This window comes from Ranitomeya variabilis, chromosome 1, assembly GCF_051348905.1.
Source record: "Ranitomeya variabilis isolate aRanVar5 chromosome 1, aRanVar5.hap1, whole genome shotgun sequence".
NCBI classification, from domain to species: Eukaryota; Metazoa; Chordata; class Amphibia; order Anura; family Dendrobatidae; genus Ranitomeya; species Ranitomeya variabilis.
In genome coordinates this window covers 594,644,427-594,660,266 of record NC_135232.1, presented here as the reverse complement: position 1 = coordinate 594,660,266, position 15,840 = coordinate 594,644,427, and the positions used below count along the sequence as shown (strand labels likewise).

Below are 15,840 nucleotides of genomic sequence, written 5' to 3'. Positions count from 1 at the left end.
AGAATTCGGTTCATCATAAAGCAAACCCAGCGCCAGAAAAAACACATCTACATTACGCAATGCAGGATCTCCTGGCGACAGGGCGAATGCCCAGTCTTGAGGGTCGCCACGCAACAAAGAAATAATGATTCTTACTTGCTGAATAGGGTCACCAGAAGAGCGGGGTTTCAGAGCAAGAAACAGTCTGCAATTATTTTTTAAATTCTGAAATTTAGATCTATCCCCAGAAAACAAATCAGGAATTGGAATTCTAGGCTCCAACATAGGATTCTGAACTACATAATCTTGAATGTTTTGTACCCTTGCAGCGAGTTGATCTACTCTAGAGGACAAACCTTGAATGTCCATATCCACACCTAAGTTTTGAACCACCCAGAGTTTAAGGGGAAAAGAAAGGCAAAACACACTGCAGAGAAAAAAAAAATGGTCTCAGAACTTCTCTTTTCCCTCTATTGAGATGCATTAACACTTTGTGGGCCAGCTGTACTGTTATGGACCTGGTGGTTAGGTGCACCAGGAAAGACCTGATAGTTAAACACGGAATCAGGACGAGCTCTGGGGAAATGGGAACTCTGCTGACCGCAAACCCTACTCCTATCAACACAACTAGAAACAGCCGTGGAGCGTGCCTGACTCTGCCTAGACGCCTCTTCACAGCCTAAGAGCTAACTACCCCTAAAGAAAGGAAACAAAGCCTTACTTGCCTCAGGGAAATTTCCCCAAAGGTAAAAGCAGCCCCCCCACAAGTATTGACTGTGAGATAAGAGGAAATCACAAACACAGGATGAAATAGGTTTTAGCAAAGAGAGGCCAGTCTAACTAAACAGATTGAGGATAGAAAAGGGATCTTTGCGGTCAACACAAAAAGCTACAAAAACCACGCAGAGTGTGCAAAAAATACCCCCGCACCGACTCACGATGCGGTGGTGCCACTCTGCACCCCCAGAGCTTCCAGCTAGCCAGGTAGTTTCATGATAGCAAGCTGGACTAGAACTAAGCAAGAAAAACCATATGTAACAAATGAACAAGCAGGAACTTAGCTTGTGCTGGAGTAGACAGGTCCTCAGAAAGATCCAGGAGAGATCTGAACCAGTACTAGAACATTGACAGCTGGCATGGAGTAACGATCTGAGTGGAGTTAAATAGAGAATCAGCCTAGCCCCAAACGAGGGCAGCTGGAGAAGGAATCTCAGAACCAGCAGCTCCACTCACAGCCACCAGAGGGAGTCCACGGACAGAACTCACCGAAGTACCATTCATGACCACAGGAGGGAGTTCGAGAACAGAATTCACAACAGGAACCTGCACTTTCATCTGCACCTTCCTCTTTGTCCCCGTGAAAGGTGGTATAGTATGCGGGAAGGGGAACCAGACTTTCAGCAGGGTCAGATACTGGCTGTGTAGAGTGCAAGGGGAATGTAGTGGTCTGGGTTATTGTACCAGCAGACTCATCTAGCAGTGGCTGGGCAATGGGCAGGATGAGGAGGAAACACAGATATAGGCCCAAATAATAAAGTAGGCTAAATGCAGTTCAAAATTGGTAGCAGGACTAAACAGGCGGCATTGCTTTGTTCAGTGGAGGAAAACTGTAATGAGTGGCAGACACAGTTAATAGGCCCAGGTAATAAAGTGGGCCAAATGCAGTTCAAAATTGGTAACGGGAGTAAACAGGCGGCACTGCTTTGTTCAGTGGAGAACAGCAAGCAGCGGCAGACACCGTTAGTAGGCCCAACCAAACAAGTAGGCCAAATGCAGTTTAATATTCGAAACAGGCTGAAAATTGAAGCTCAGCTTTGTTCAGTGGAGGAGAAAAGCGAGGAGTGGCAGACACCTTTAGTAGGCCCAACCAAACAAGTAGGCCAAATGCAGTTTAATATTTGATATAGGCTGAAAATTGAAGCTCAGCTTTGTTCAGTGGAGGAGAACAACAAGCAGCGGTAGACACCGTTAGTAGGCCCAACCAAACAAGTAGGCCAAATGCAGTTTAATATTCGAAACAGGATGAAAATTGAGGCTCAGCTTTGTTCAGTGGAGGACAGCTGTATTGAGTGGCTCAGACAGACACAGGTAGTAGGCCTAAAATAAAAAAGTAGGCTAAATGCAGTTCAAAATTGGTAACTGGAGTACACAGGCGGCATAGCCTTGTGCAGTGGAGGACAGCTGTATTGAGTGATGCAGACAGGCACAGGTAGTAGGCCTAAAATAATAAAGTAGGCTAAATGCAGTTCAACATTGGTAACTGGAGTACACAGGCGGCATAGCTTTGTGCAGTGGAGGACAACTGTAAGGAGTGGCGCAGACAGACACATGTAGTAGGCCCAAATGATAAAGTAGGCTAAATGCAGTTCAAAATTTGTAACTGGAGTACACAGGCGGCATTGCTTTGTTCAGTGGAGGACAATTGGAAGGAGTGGCTGACACAGTTAGTAGGCCAAAATAGTAAAGTGGGCTAAATGTCTGCCAAAACAATGTTCCTAAATAAACAGGTGGCATAGCTAGGTACAGGGGTGGGCTCCTCTGCTGAGTAGCAGACAGTGGTAGTTCGCGCACAGTATCAACTGGTCTAAATGGAGGGCAGGGCCCCTGTATATTTTTACTATCCTCTATCATTTCAACAAATTTGTATTGGCAGTGCCATTGAAGGATTTGACAGCACAGACCAAACAGTGGTGGAGCAGTGAGAGGTAAGTTTTGCAAGTGGTAGAGCACTGTTTGAGCTGGGGGGGAACATTCTCTCATGGGCGGTGGTACTGGCACAGGGCCCCTCATATTACGACAGTGTGTCTGACGTTGATTGTGCACCACCACCGTCAGAGACACTTCATTGTACTATGAGGGACCCTGTGCCAGTGCTGTCGCCCAAAAGTGGGCACACCCACCTGTCCAGGCAAACGGCACTCACACGGGTGCTTGCGCCAAGTGGTGACCACGGCCCTGTGGGGGGAGTCAGCCCATTTAGGGAGGTATTAAAATGGCCTATGGTAGACATTTAGCAGCTGCAAATGGAGGAATTGGAGAAGTCAGTAAGAGGAGGCCAAAAGCAAGACATTTTTCAGGCAAGCTACGTGTCAGCAGGGGAAGGTGGGGCAAAATAATTTGAAATCCATGATTGGTTCATTTTAATGAAGGTTAGATCATCAACATTTTGGGTAGCCAGACGTGTCCTTTTTTCGGTCAGTATTGAACCAGCAGCACTGAAGACCCTTTCTGATAGCACACTAGCAGCAGGGCAAGCGAGCTCCTGTAATGCATATTCTGCCAATTCAGGCCAGGTGTCTATTTTAGACACCCAGTAATCAAAGGGGAATGACGTGTGAGGGAGAACATCGATAAGGGAGGAAAAATAGTTCGTAACCATACTGGACAAATGCTGTCTCCTGTCACTTTGAATCGATGCAGCAGTACCTGTCGTGTCTGCGGTCATTGTGAAATCACTCCACAACCTGGTCATAAAACCCCTCTGTCCAACGCCACTTCTGATTTGTGCACCTCTAACACCTCTGCCATGTTGCCCCCTACAGCTCGTGTGAGAACCATCACCGCCGCTGTGTGCTGGGAATGCCTGAACCAAACGGTCTACAAGAGTTGAATGTTTGGTAGCCAATATTTGCTCAAGGTTCTCATGTGGCATGATATTTTGTAATTTCCCTTTATATCGTGGATCCAGGAGGCAGGCCAACCAGTAATTGTCATCGGTCATCATTTTTATAATGCGGGGGTCCCTTTTTAGGATACACAAGGCATAATCAGCCATGTGGGCCAATTTTCCAGGAGTCAATTCACTGCTTGTGCTGGGTTGAGGAGCACTTTCTTGCAAATCAACATCACTTGTCTCCCGCAAAAAACCTGTACCTGAACTTGCAACGCCACCAGTTTCTATTGCCCCCTGAGAAGCATCCTCCTCCCATAATTATTCATCCCCATCCTCCTCCTCCTCCTCCTCCTCCGCCACCTCGTCCAGGAGAGTTCCCTGAGCAGACAATGGCTGACTGTCATCAAGGCGTCTCTCCTCCTCGGCTGCAGACGCCTGCTCCTTAATGTGCGTTAAACTTTGCATCAGCAGACGCATAAGTGGGATGTTCATGCTTATGATGGCGTCGTCTGCACTTACCAGCCATGTGCATTCCTTAAAACACTGAAGGACTTGACAGACGTCTTGTAGCTTCGACCACTGCACACCAGAAAGCTCCATGTCTGCCATCCAACTGCCTGCCCGTGTATGTGTATCCTCCCACAAATACATTACAGCACGCCTCTGTTCGCACAGCCTCTGAAGCATGTCCAGAGTTCCACCTTGTTGCAACGTCGATTATTAGGCGGTGCTGGGGAAGCTTCAGCGATTGCTGATGGTTCAGCATACGGCTGGAGTGTACGGGCGACCGGCGGATGTGCGAGCAAAGTCTTCGCACCTTCAGGAGCAGGGTGGGTAACCCCGGATAATTTTTCAGGAAGCACTGCACCACCAGGTTCAAGGTGTGGGCCAGGCAAGGTATGTGTTTCAGTTCTGAAAGGGCTATGGCAGCCATAAAATTCCTTCCGTTATCACTGACTACCTTGCCTGCCTCAAGATGTACACTGCCCAGCCATGACTGAGTTTCTTGCTGCAAGTACTCGGCCAGTACTTCCGCGGTGTGTCTGTTGTCGCCCAAACACTTCATTTCCAACACAGCCTGTTGACGCTTACCACTAGCTGTTCCATAATGGGACACCTCGTGTGCAACACTGGCAGCTGCGGATGGAGTGGTAGGGCGACTGCGCTCTGTGGATGAGCTTTCGCTTCTGGAGGAGGAGGAGGAGGAGGGGTGTCGAACGCCTACTGCCAACCATTTCCTAGACCATGGGCTAGGCAGAACTGTCCCACTATGGCTGTCCCCTGTGGACCCTACATCCACCACATTAACCCAGTGCGCCATGATGGACACGTAACGGCCCTGGCCATGCCTACTGGTCCATGCATCTGTTGTAAGGTGCACCTTTCTACTGACTGATTGCCTCAGTGCATGAACAATGCAGTCTTTGACATACTGGTGGAGTGCTGGGATGGCTTTTCTCACAAAGAAGTGTCGATTGGGTAGGTCATAGCGTGGTACTGCGTAGGCCATCAGGGCTTTGAAAGCTTCGCTTTCAACCAACCGGTAGGGCATAATCTCTAACGAGATTAGTCTAGCAATGTGGGCGTTCAAACCCTGTGTACGCAGATGAGAGGATGAATACTTCCTTTTCCTAACGAGAGTCTCTTGTAGGGTGAGCTGGACTGGAGAGCTGCATATGGTGGAACTAGCGGGGGCGGTGGTGGACATGGCAGATTGAGAGAGGGTTGGTGATGGTATTCTTGATGTTGGCCTACATACAGTGTTTCCTACCAAGAACCTTGTGATTCCCTGATTGCTTTGGCCTTGCAACGATACCTCCACATTTGCTGCTGGTGGTGTCCTAAGCAGTGGGCTTACAGTGAGGGAAGCAATGTAGCGTTGCTGACTACCTTCATTCTTAGCGGGTGCACCAACGGTACGGGACGTTTGGTAGTTAGTCCAGGCTTGCAAGTGCATGCTGGTTAAATGTCTACGCATGCACGTTGTATTTAAATTTTGGACATTCTTCCCTCTGCTAAAGGTCTTTGAGCATTTCTTACAGATAACTTTGCAATGATCATTCGGATCTTGGTTAAAAAATTCCCACACTGCACTCTTCCTATTATCGAATACCTTTTCAGGCATTGCACGCTGTGCTACTTTCACCGGATGGCCACGCTGTCCTAAAAGTGTTTTTGTTTTTTTTCAAACGTTTTTGGCCAGATACGGGCCTGCCAGATGAAAGCTGTTGTGATGTAGATGCCTGCTGCGGATCATCCTCCTCCGCTTCTCAGCTACTGCCTGCGGCACCCTGTTCCCCCAATGGCTGCCAATCTGGGTCAACAACTGGGTCATCCATCACCTCCTCTTCAATGACATGTGCACCTTCCTCTGTGTCACCGTGTAAGGTGCTATAGCGCTCGGGACGGGGCACCATAGTGTCATCAGGGTCAGATTCTGGCTTAGTACACTGCGAGGGCAATGTAGTGATCTTAGTCAATGGAACAGCATAATAATCTAGCTGTGGCTGTGCATCTGTGCACTCCATGTCCGATTCATCTTGTAATGGGCTGTTAACTATTTCCCTTTCTAACTCTGGCACGGTATGTGTAAAGAGCTCCATGGAGTAAACTCTAGTGTCGCCTGCCGCATCCTTCACTTTTGCTTTGGGTGAAGGACACAAGGAAGCGACTTGTTCCTGACTGGGAGCATACACTGATGACTCGCTGCTTTTATATTTCGAACTTTCTGAAGAGGAGGCGAAAGGGCTAGAGGCTGAGTCAGCAATGAAAGCCAAAACTTTTTCCTGCTGCTCCGGCTTTAAAAGCCATTTTCCTACTCCCAGATAAGGGAGCCTTCGAGGCCTTGTGTAGCCAGACGATGACGCTGGCTCAACAACTCGAGCCTTAGGTGCTATTTTGCTTTTCCCACTACCACCAGATGCTCCACCACCACCATCATCATCATTACCAGCTGGCAACGACCGCCCACGGCCCCTTCCACACTGGGATCGGGTCGGGTTTCATGAAACCCGACTTTGCCGAAAGTCGGCGATTTTTGAATTTGACCGATCTGTTTCGCTCAACCCTAATGACAACGCATGTCCCTGCATACACAATGTTAAAGATAGGTACGCAGGATGGATGCGGATCTATAGTTAAGAAGTATGCAGCCCTATGCTGCGTATACAAACCGTAGTGTGAACCTAGCCTTATTAAAAGTTATATTTTAATTTTTTCACCATTACCTTGCTGCATATGGTGCAAAGGAGTTGAGCTTACTCCTCACCCTTTGTTTGCCAAATGTGTTATACAGCCAGAATCTCCTATCAGTATAAAATAGGGGTACCTCCTACAGCTGCTGTTCAACACCATGAAAATCACTATAATGTGTTAAATGTCCAACCGCATAATTTACATAGACAAATCCATAAATTGTTTTAATAACACAAAAAGTAAAAAAATAAAAACAGTTCTGGAAAGAACAAATTCTGGAGATTTACATGACAAACGCAATAGTGTTATACATGCAGAGCAATGAGCTACACTGTGTGGAGAGCAGGACTGTAGAGTCAGGAGGGTGGAGGGTTCAGGGCCGCAGCTAGTGCTAGACTCATGATCCCACATCACATCACTTTCATGTCAGACCCCTACAGCTTTCATAAACAGTGTGGGGTCTAGGGGGTCTTCACTATAACCAACTGGAAAGGACAGGGTCCAACTGATATTTCACGCATTTCTGTGTTCAATTGTTTGACTAAAAGAAACCTGCAGGCAAAATGGATAAGTGTTACATCTAGGCCTTGACCTCAGGCAGCATAGCTTGACCAGGATTCTCTCTAATGCCACATTCATACAACAGTGTGTCATGGTCAGAGCACAGTGTCTGCAGGTCTAATGGCCAGAACATAACAGTCTCAGCCATATACGAGGCTGTCGGGAGACCCGTGGACAGTCCATGCATCATGGTCAATGCTCAGACAGTGACATACAGTTGTGCAAATGTGTGATTAGTCATGAGACATCCCCCTCAGGGCCTGCACTAGTCCAAAGTGTGTTTCTTCAAAACATTACTCTTGAGTAGAGATGGAAGAATTGATTAGTAGGACTCTGATCCACTGGACAGCCGGCCAATGAATCTCCTTACCTCCCTACATTCGCCTATTCCTTTTATTAGCCGGGCTGGCACTACGCCATGTGTCTGCATTACGCCATAATGATGACTTTGCCTCAACCCAGCAAATCAAAAAAGAAGCTGGGAATGTCGGTAGGCAAGGAGATTCGTATTCCTCCTGTCCAGCAGCCACGGAGTACTGGAAATCAATTCTGCAATCTCTTCTTTTCTGAGACATTGGTCCCAGCATCTTCATGTTCTGCCAAATGTAAGGTCTGAGGGGGGATGATGCTGACCCAGTCATGCTCAGCCGCCACAGGCCCAGGCTTAGATATACCAATATATTTCTGTAATTTAGCATATTGCTGATCCAAAGTGTTAGGATAGAAAGGGCCAGTGCTAGATTGCCCCTTGTAGTAGAGGAAGGGTAGCATGACCCGTTTAGGTCTCCACTTTGTAATTGCTACTGGAAGTGGCTCCTGTCCTTATGATATGAAGCAAAGTCAATTTTAAAGGCGATAAGTAGGAATACAAAGAGTAAAATACTAATACAAATCATCAATAGTCTTGAAAAAGCTGTATGTTGAGCCTCTTTGGGCATATCATCGCTACTTTACTGGCTTGTAGTATGATTAAAGTGCACAAAAAAACTTTCCACTTAGAGACTGCAGAGGGCAAAGGGGGATTTCATGAGTCCCCATCTTCTGGTAACAGTTGAAATCTCCTCATTAAGACAACTGGCTAATTTTTGAGTTTGAAGGAAGCTCTATTAGCTGTTAAACTATTAAAAAAAGTGGAAAGATTAAAAACAAACAAAAAAATCATGAGGGTCCCATTAGGGTCTCTTGATGGTCCATGAGATATATGTAAATGGTGGACCTGTGTGTACGAAGCCTGAAGAACCCCAGGCATCCTCATACTGTGAAGCCATAGGCTCTTGGCGTGCCTCAAATTTGGGATAAATTTGACTTCAGACTAGATGTTTATTAGGATATCAGAAAAACCCTTAGGTTAACAAATCTTTACATTTTCAGCACTTAAAATAACATTTCTGTAAAATCATCCAACAAATACTTGTTAGAACGTCAAGCTGCCTAAAGTGCCATTTCAAGAAGGTGGCCATCACCTTAGTCTTTGACATCCTTTCTAAACAAATTTGTAAAAACCATGCACTAAAGTGACTGCATAATCAATCATCACACAAAAATCTCAAACTGTGTAATACAAAAATAGGGCATAAATAAAATATAGGACAACCCTGAGATGCAATTAGAAAACACTGAGATGTGGTGGGGAGGAAAGATCAGACCAGATTTGGGACCAGGTGGACAAAACATTGATCCTTTATCATCTAGAACTTTACAATAACATTTTTTCAAGGTCTATTGTACATAAAAAGCATCTTCTGCCCAACCAAAGTCCACGAGATCACACCAATAAGTCTATAACAGTGGAATTGGCTGTACAAACACCGGGTAAAGACTCTGCTCGACCTTCAGAATCACCAGAGGACTCTTCCCATGATTAGTAAAGAGATGGAATTTGATTACTCAAATTACATCCATTTTTAGATTGTTGACAGTTAGAAGACTGTCGAGATAATTGCACATCAGTCCGGGCATTTTATTTCAGTACTCCGGTAGTGTCTTACATGGGAATTTTGTAATGACCCTCAAAACTTTGAGACTTTCAGTGCTTTGCATTCCCATTGATGTGATAAATGTTCTTTTTGGCACTAGGACGTTTTTTGGCGTTTATGGCACTTAACGCATGGTCCTTCTCAACTTTGTACAAAGAGGCAAAGTTGGAGAATGAAGAAGCTGATGGTGGAGTGTTTTCTAAAAGGGTTTTCTGTGTCTGCTCTTGCTCAAGGTCGGACACTTCATTGGATTCCTTACGTTCGTGGTGGGTGTTGTAAAAAAAGGAGAGCTGCTGGAAACTGGGCTGTAACTCGTCTTTAATACTCTCCAAAATCTGAATGAACGATGGACGATTTTTTGGATTTTTTTGCCAGCACCAACGCATCAAGTCATGCCTGGAAAGAAAGCAAATATTAAACAAGACTTATAAATTGTCCACAGAAAAAGAATAGTTGGCTTTAAAGGTCTATGTTAATTTTTTTAAATTTAGGAACAAGACACTTTTGACCAAGTAGAGTCTTCCTTTGCGCACGGAAGATCACAAGAACACTTACAGTCGATCAGGACAATTCTCAGGTTTCTCCAAGATGCCGTTGTCCATGACATAGTGAAGGACCTGCTCATTGGCCATGCCTTGGTATGGCTGCTCTGCTAAGGTGGCGATTTCCCAAAGGACCACCCCAAAAGACCTGTAGAAAAAAAAAAAAGGTCAAAGTGGTGTACCTCTTCTCAGATTGAGCTTAGCCCCAATATTCAGCAGCTTGGACTAATAAATTTAACCATTATTGATCATGAAATATAGTGTTCAGCATTTTTAATACTTTATTTTCTAAAAAAAAGTATATATTTGTATTTCACATGGAATAAATCAATTAAAAATACTAAGAATTATTTTAAAAGATGGACAACTTTTTTAGCAAGACAACTCATAAGCCAAAGGGGACATACCAGACGTCTGAGTACGGGGTAAAGATTCCATCTTTAAGAGATTCTGGTGACATCCATCGGACAGGAAGAAGGGACTTTCCGCCTTTTCGATAGTAGTCAGTTTCATAAATATCTCGGGTCATGCCAAAATCTGGATTGAAAGAGAAATATTATGTCTACCAAAGACAAATGTATAATTACTGCTAATCGATAGTGGATAAATGACCAACTGAGGGGTTTAGGACCTGACGACTATAAGACTGAGTGCACACAGAACTATCCATATAACGGCTAGGATCCACAAAAAGCATTGTGCTAAAACAGTCAATGATTGGATATGGTCCTCTTGGATAGAGAAGACCCAGCTCTGTTTGGTCCAAGCCTCCATGTTATAGGCTGGCCAGAACTTATGCCAGAAAGTCCAATATAGAGCAAATGGTCCATGGTAACAAAGCTTTCAACCATATTGGTGGTCCCAGTCTATTCCTTTTTTTTGGGCCCCTTCTTTAAGCTCTACATCTACTGTATATCTACATATATCTCTTTCCATTGGTATGGATTCCCCCTTTATCAGTTTTGAATGACCATTAGCACAGTAGTATGAGTATAACGAGTCCAAAAAGTGTAACTTTCCTTTGGGCTTTCTTTGTAAAATCAATAACATACCTCCAATTTTTACAGTAAGGTCCTCCGAAACCATGCAGTTGCGGGCTGCCAAATCTCGATGTACAAATTTTTTGGCATTCAAATAAGCCATACCATCAGCAATTTCACCTGCCATCTGAATCATTTCCTTTAATGATGGAGGAGTGGTGTTAACATTATTCTGTAAGGCAGAAAAATACTGGGATTATTTTCGAGAGAGGCAAGCGGGGGCTTAACAGAGGAAAGCAGGGGCAGCAAGAGGGAGGTAAGAGAGGCAAAAGGGGGGCAAGAGAGAAGTGAGAGGCATCTGTACCTCATCATCTGCTCTATGAGAACGTAGATAACTTTTTAGATCTCCTCTGGTCATGAGCTCCATAATAACCAATGCTGGTTGTCCTTGTGACACAACCCCTAGTAGACGAACCTGCCAATTAGAACATGTTTATAGAAAATACATTTAAAGGCTTGTAACATGTCTTTAAAAACCGAATAGAAGACAGACCTTGTGTTAAATTTTTGGAAAAATCAAATTCGAGAACCAGATACAATCGTATTATGAATGCCCTGCTACAGAACATCACTTACCACATGATGACAGATGAATGCTTTCATAACAGATGCCTCATTCAAGAAATCGATCCTCTCTCTCATGGTGGCCAACTCATTGACGGTCTTCAATGCCACTCTAGTCACAGTTTCTTCCTTTGCAATATTTCTGGCCTCCCCTTCATACACCATGCCAAATGAGCCTTGGCCAAGCTCTTTAATGATGGTAATGTTCTCTCTTGGAAACTCCCACTCATCGGGAATGTACACTGTAATATAGAAATGTTAAAATTGCTTTGAGGTCCACCTCATTTTGCAATGACAATAGTATGAGTGTGATGACAGCTTAGCCTTCATGAAGACTCTATGAGGACCTTGGTTTTCCCTACAGACCTGGTCTACTGGGTGCCCAAAAGTGTAAAGACCTTGCTCATCAAGCTTCTAGATAGCCTATGTTCATGGTCCACCATCAAAATATTGCTTTAATTGTGGTATTGTTCCACCTGATTTCCATAAAGGCTTAATTGAAGCCCTGACCACCAAGTCCCAAAAACCTCCATTAAGACCTGGTCCATTGTCCATCCTTAGCTGTACTGAAACTTGAAGATTGTTAGATCTTCTAAATAAAAGGAATTCACTATGATCTTTGATGCTGTGTGGTTAGGATACTCCAGATTCATGATGAAGTCTTCATGGCAATACACATTCAATAGCTGTTGACCAAAAGTGTATTTGTCAACAACTATCCTTTCTGATCTTATTTTTGCTGAGCATACATGTCTTAAGTGGGAAGTAAGCCATTGTCTATGGCATAGCTTATATTCCTTGACGACAAAGGATGAGCCATGTTTAAAATTAACATGTCCAATCCTTTCTGTACCTTATTCTCCAAGAGAGGTGCCAAAAATCAAACTTGGGTATTACTTTAGTTGAATGTGTATGGCCGCTTTTAGCCCAGGGAACATTCTTGAACCATTATGAATACTCAAACTACTGAAAATTTCAATTTATGTTATCTACACAGTCTCTCAAAAGGAAAAAAAAATTCCTAGCCATGTACTCACTTTCTGAAGCACTGAAATACTCTGGATTAACAGAGGCGTACAGCGCTCCGATGGGGTAGCCGTCATTCTTTCTAAAAAATTAAAGCAAAAAGAACCAAGTTACATCCCTCCACCCTTTATATGTAGCTTTTGCTTACAATTCAAAATGCAACTCATTTTTTTCCACTAAAATGACCAACAGACCCAATTGTCATAAATATGGGGCCCATCTATCAGTTTGTATTCGTGTCCATCACAGAACAGAAACACAAAGGTATATTCCTTTATTAGTTATCAAGCCCTGTCGTCCCTGCTCCGTCATCATTAACTCGCTGCGATTTCTGGAAAGACCTTGGAGGTAGAACTTCGTTAATATATGTTTTTCTAAAAAATAAAAAAGGTGGAAAAACAGAAAAAAGTGGGCTTGTTTTTAAAAGTCACAAGTAGATTCAATATCTGGGGGATAAACTTTCCGCAACTTCCTTTACTTTGATTTATGGCATTGATTAAACATTTACTGTATCTAATATCCACAAGGCAGACCTGTGATCAGCAGTTCCTGCAGAAATCAGACAAGAGTCACCGGATACAGCAGGTTTCTACTAGATTTTACTGAAAGCAAATAAAAAAAGAAAGAAAGAATTTCTATTCTTTTTTTTTACTCAATCTGGCAGATAACTCTCTGGTATTTTCAGAGAAACTAATCCGACCTCAAGAATAAACATACCCTGTTTATTGTTTGTGAGGAACGTAGAGGTAGATGTCAAAATCAGTCCGAACAGTCACGTACTCCTTTTATCACTTTTTCCGTTAAAGAAAACATTCACTAACATTTCTTTAGATGTTCCTCCAATAGATACTCTTCCTAGAGACTTTTTGGACTGTGCAACTTTTTGCCTCTCGTGAACAATTTTTGACAATGAATTTGGAGCAAATCTCTAGGACTTTGATTTGTGGTGGGTCATTGCTTCCGCACACGTTTTGCGAAACCCATGAAGAACTGAAAGTTGACACTTTATGGTGGGACCAATATATGACTGAAGTTTCTGGAGATGTTCCATCTATAGTTATCAGTCTTTGAGACTTTTGAAAGCTCTGCTCATCGCTTTTGTCAAAAAAGTAAAACAAGTTGTTAAATACAATTGGCTACAGGTGACAAATAGAACTCAAACAGTCTCAAGCAAGTTTCTTCAGATATTGCTTCTATAGATATCACTCTATGTCGAGACCTTTTTAAAGTTCTGCTCAACGCCTTTGGTCATCTGTCTTTTTCTTTTTTGCTTTTTGGTTTAAGTTTTTTACAAAAACAATAAGTAGAATTTCAAATAGTCTCAAGCAAGACTGATATCTATCTTAGGAACAACTCAAGAAACATCAAATTGGTCCCACCCATAAGTGTCAAATTTCAGATCACCATAGGTTTCTAACATATCAAGAAACCTGAAACCTAAAAACCGACAGAGAAGAAACTGAATATAGGTCAAGAGGAGTCAGAAAAAAAAAGATGAAGCAATTGGATTGAGAATAAAACATCTTTATTAAAGACAACTGGTGAAATGGTGGCACAACTAACAGGAGTGCCTACACGTACAAACAGCAATAAACCATAGAGGCATATACAACAAAATTTCATGCAGAGTGTTGCACCAAGATAGAGGCTAATAATGTAAAGTTAGCAGTAAAAGCAAATATATATGTGTCCAAATGGACAAGCCTTGCCAGAGAATAGGGTCAGTAGCAAAACTACAGAAGGTATATCAAGAGTAAATAGTCAGAGTCATTAAAATAAGGACATGTACCATTGGTGTTAAAGAAAAAAAGTGCAAAGTGCTAAAGTGCTGAAGGCATGTAGAGAAGTGAATCACAGGAGAAAGTATATGCCAAAAATGGAGGAGATTCACTGAAAGATATGATGCAAGTATTATAGTAGGAGCATGTCACATGTCATGTAGTACTGCACACGTAAGCAAAATCAATAACCCGTAGTATAAGGTGTAGGTAGGAGCATGGTTACCTTTGAAAGACGAGGTCCGAAAAGTGTGTCAGGGTACATGCAGCATCTAGACAGCTCACCATCAGGTAATCATGCTCCTACACCTTATACTATGGGTTATGGACCTTGCTTACGTGTGCAGTACTATGTGACATGCTGCTACCATAATACTTGTATCTAGGAGATATATACAGTATAACACATACATACAGTTGTGCGCAAAAGTTTACATACCTCAGAATTTTTGATCTTTTGGTCTTTTTCAGAGAATTTGAATGATAACACCAAAAAGTTTTCATTACTTATGGTTACTGGTTGGGTGAAGCCATTTATTGTCAAACTACTGTGTTTTCTCTTTTAAAATTATAATGACAACCCAAAACATCCAAATGACCCTAATCAAAAGTTCACATACCCCATTTCTTAATACCGTGTATTGCCCCCTTTAACATCAATGACAGCTTGGTCTTTTGTGGTAGTTGTGGATGAGGTTCTTTATTTTCTCAGATATTAAAGCTACCCACTCTTCTTGGCAAAAAGTCTCCAGTTCCCGTAAATCCCTGAGCTGTCTAGCATGATCTGCGCGCTTGAGATCTCCCCAGAGTGGCTCAATGATATTGAGGTCAAGAGACTGAGATGGCCACTACAGAATCTTCACTTTGTTCTGCTGTAGCCAATGACAGGTCGACTTGGACGCTTCAACATGACAATGATCCAAAACACAAGGCCAAGTACATCCCATGCGTAGCTTTCGGGCTGATGATTGCAAATTTGCCTCCAGTATTTGTTGATAACGTGCTGCATTCATCTTTCCTTCAACTTTGGCCAAGTTTCCTGTGCCTTTGTAGCTCACACATCCTCAAAATATCAGTGATCCACCTCCGTGCTTTACAGTAGGAATGGTGTTCCATTCATCATAGGCCTTGTTGACCTCTCTCCAAAGGTAAGATTTACGGTTGTGGCCAAAAAGTTCAATTTTGGTCTCATCACTCCAAATTACCTTGATCCAGAAGTTTTCAGGCTTGTCTCTGTGCTGTTTTGCGTATTGTAGGTGAGATACTTTGTGGTATTTGCACAGAAATGGCTTTCTTTTGGTGACTCGACCATGCAGCCCATTTTTCTTCAACTGCCTCCTTATTGTTCATCTTGAAACAGCTACACCGCTAGTTTTCAGAAACTCCTGTATTTCAGCTGATGTTATTGGTGGGGGTTTTTTGCATACCAAGAAATTTTCCTGGCAGTTGTAGACAACATTTTTGTTGGTCTACATGACTGTGGTTTTGTTTTTACAGAGCCCATGATTTTCCATTTGTTATATCCATTTGGATATCTTTTTGTATCCCTTTCCTGTGTTATACAGT

The 15,840-nt window shown here is 43.2% G+C and overlaps 1 protein-coding gene across 3 annotated transcripts in view; it reads right to left on the bottom strand.

The window, feature by feature from the left end:
- Positions 1–6,992: 6,992 nt before the first annotated feature.
- The window catches only part of INSRR (insulin receptor related receptor), a 47,137-nt gene continuing 38,289 nt past the window's right edge, over positions 6,993–15,840 (bottom strand). For all 3 annotated transcript variants that reach the window (XM_077258679.1, XM_077258696.1, XM_077258688.1), the window contains 7 exons: positions 12,508–12,578; positions 11,483–11,712; positions 11,211–11,321; positions 10,919–11,078; positions 10,274–10,403; positions 9,880–10,014; positions 6,993–9,720 (listed from right to left, as the gene is read on the bottom strand). In XM_077258679.1, coding sequence (XP_077114794.1) covers positions 9,375–9,720; positions 9,880–10,014; positions 10,274–10,403; positions 10,919–11,078; positions 11,211–11,321; positions 11,483–11,712; positions 12,508–12,578 — 1,183 coding nt within the window. In that variant the 3' untranslated portion in view covers positions 6,993–9,374. The remainder of the gene's footprint in view (positions 9,721–9,879; positions 10,015–10,273; positions 10,404–10,918; positions 11,079–11,210; positions 11,322–11,482; positions 11,713–12,507; positions 12,579–15,840) is intronic.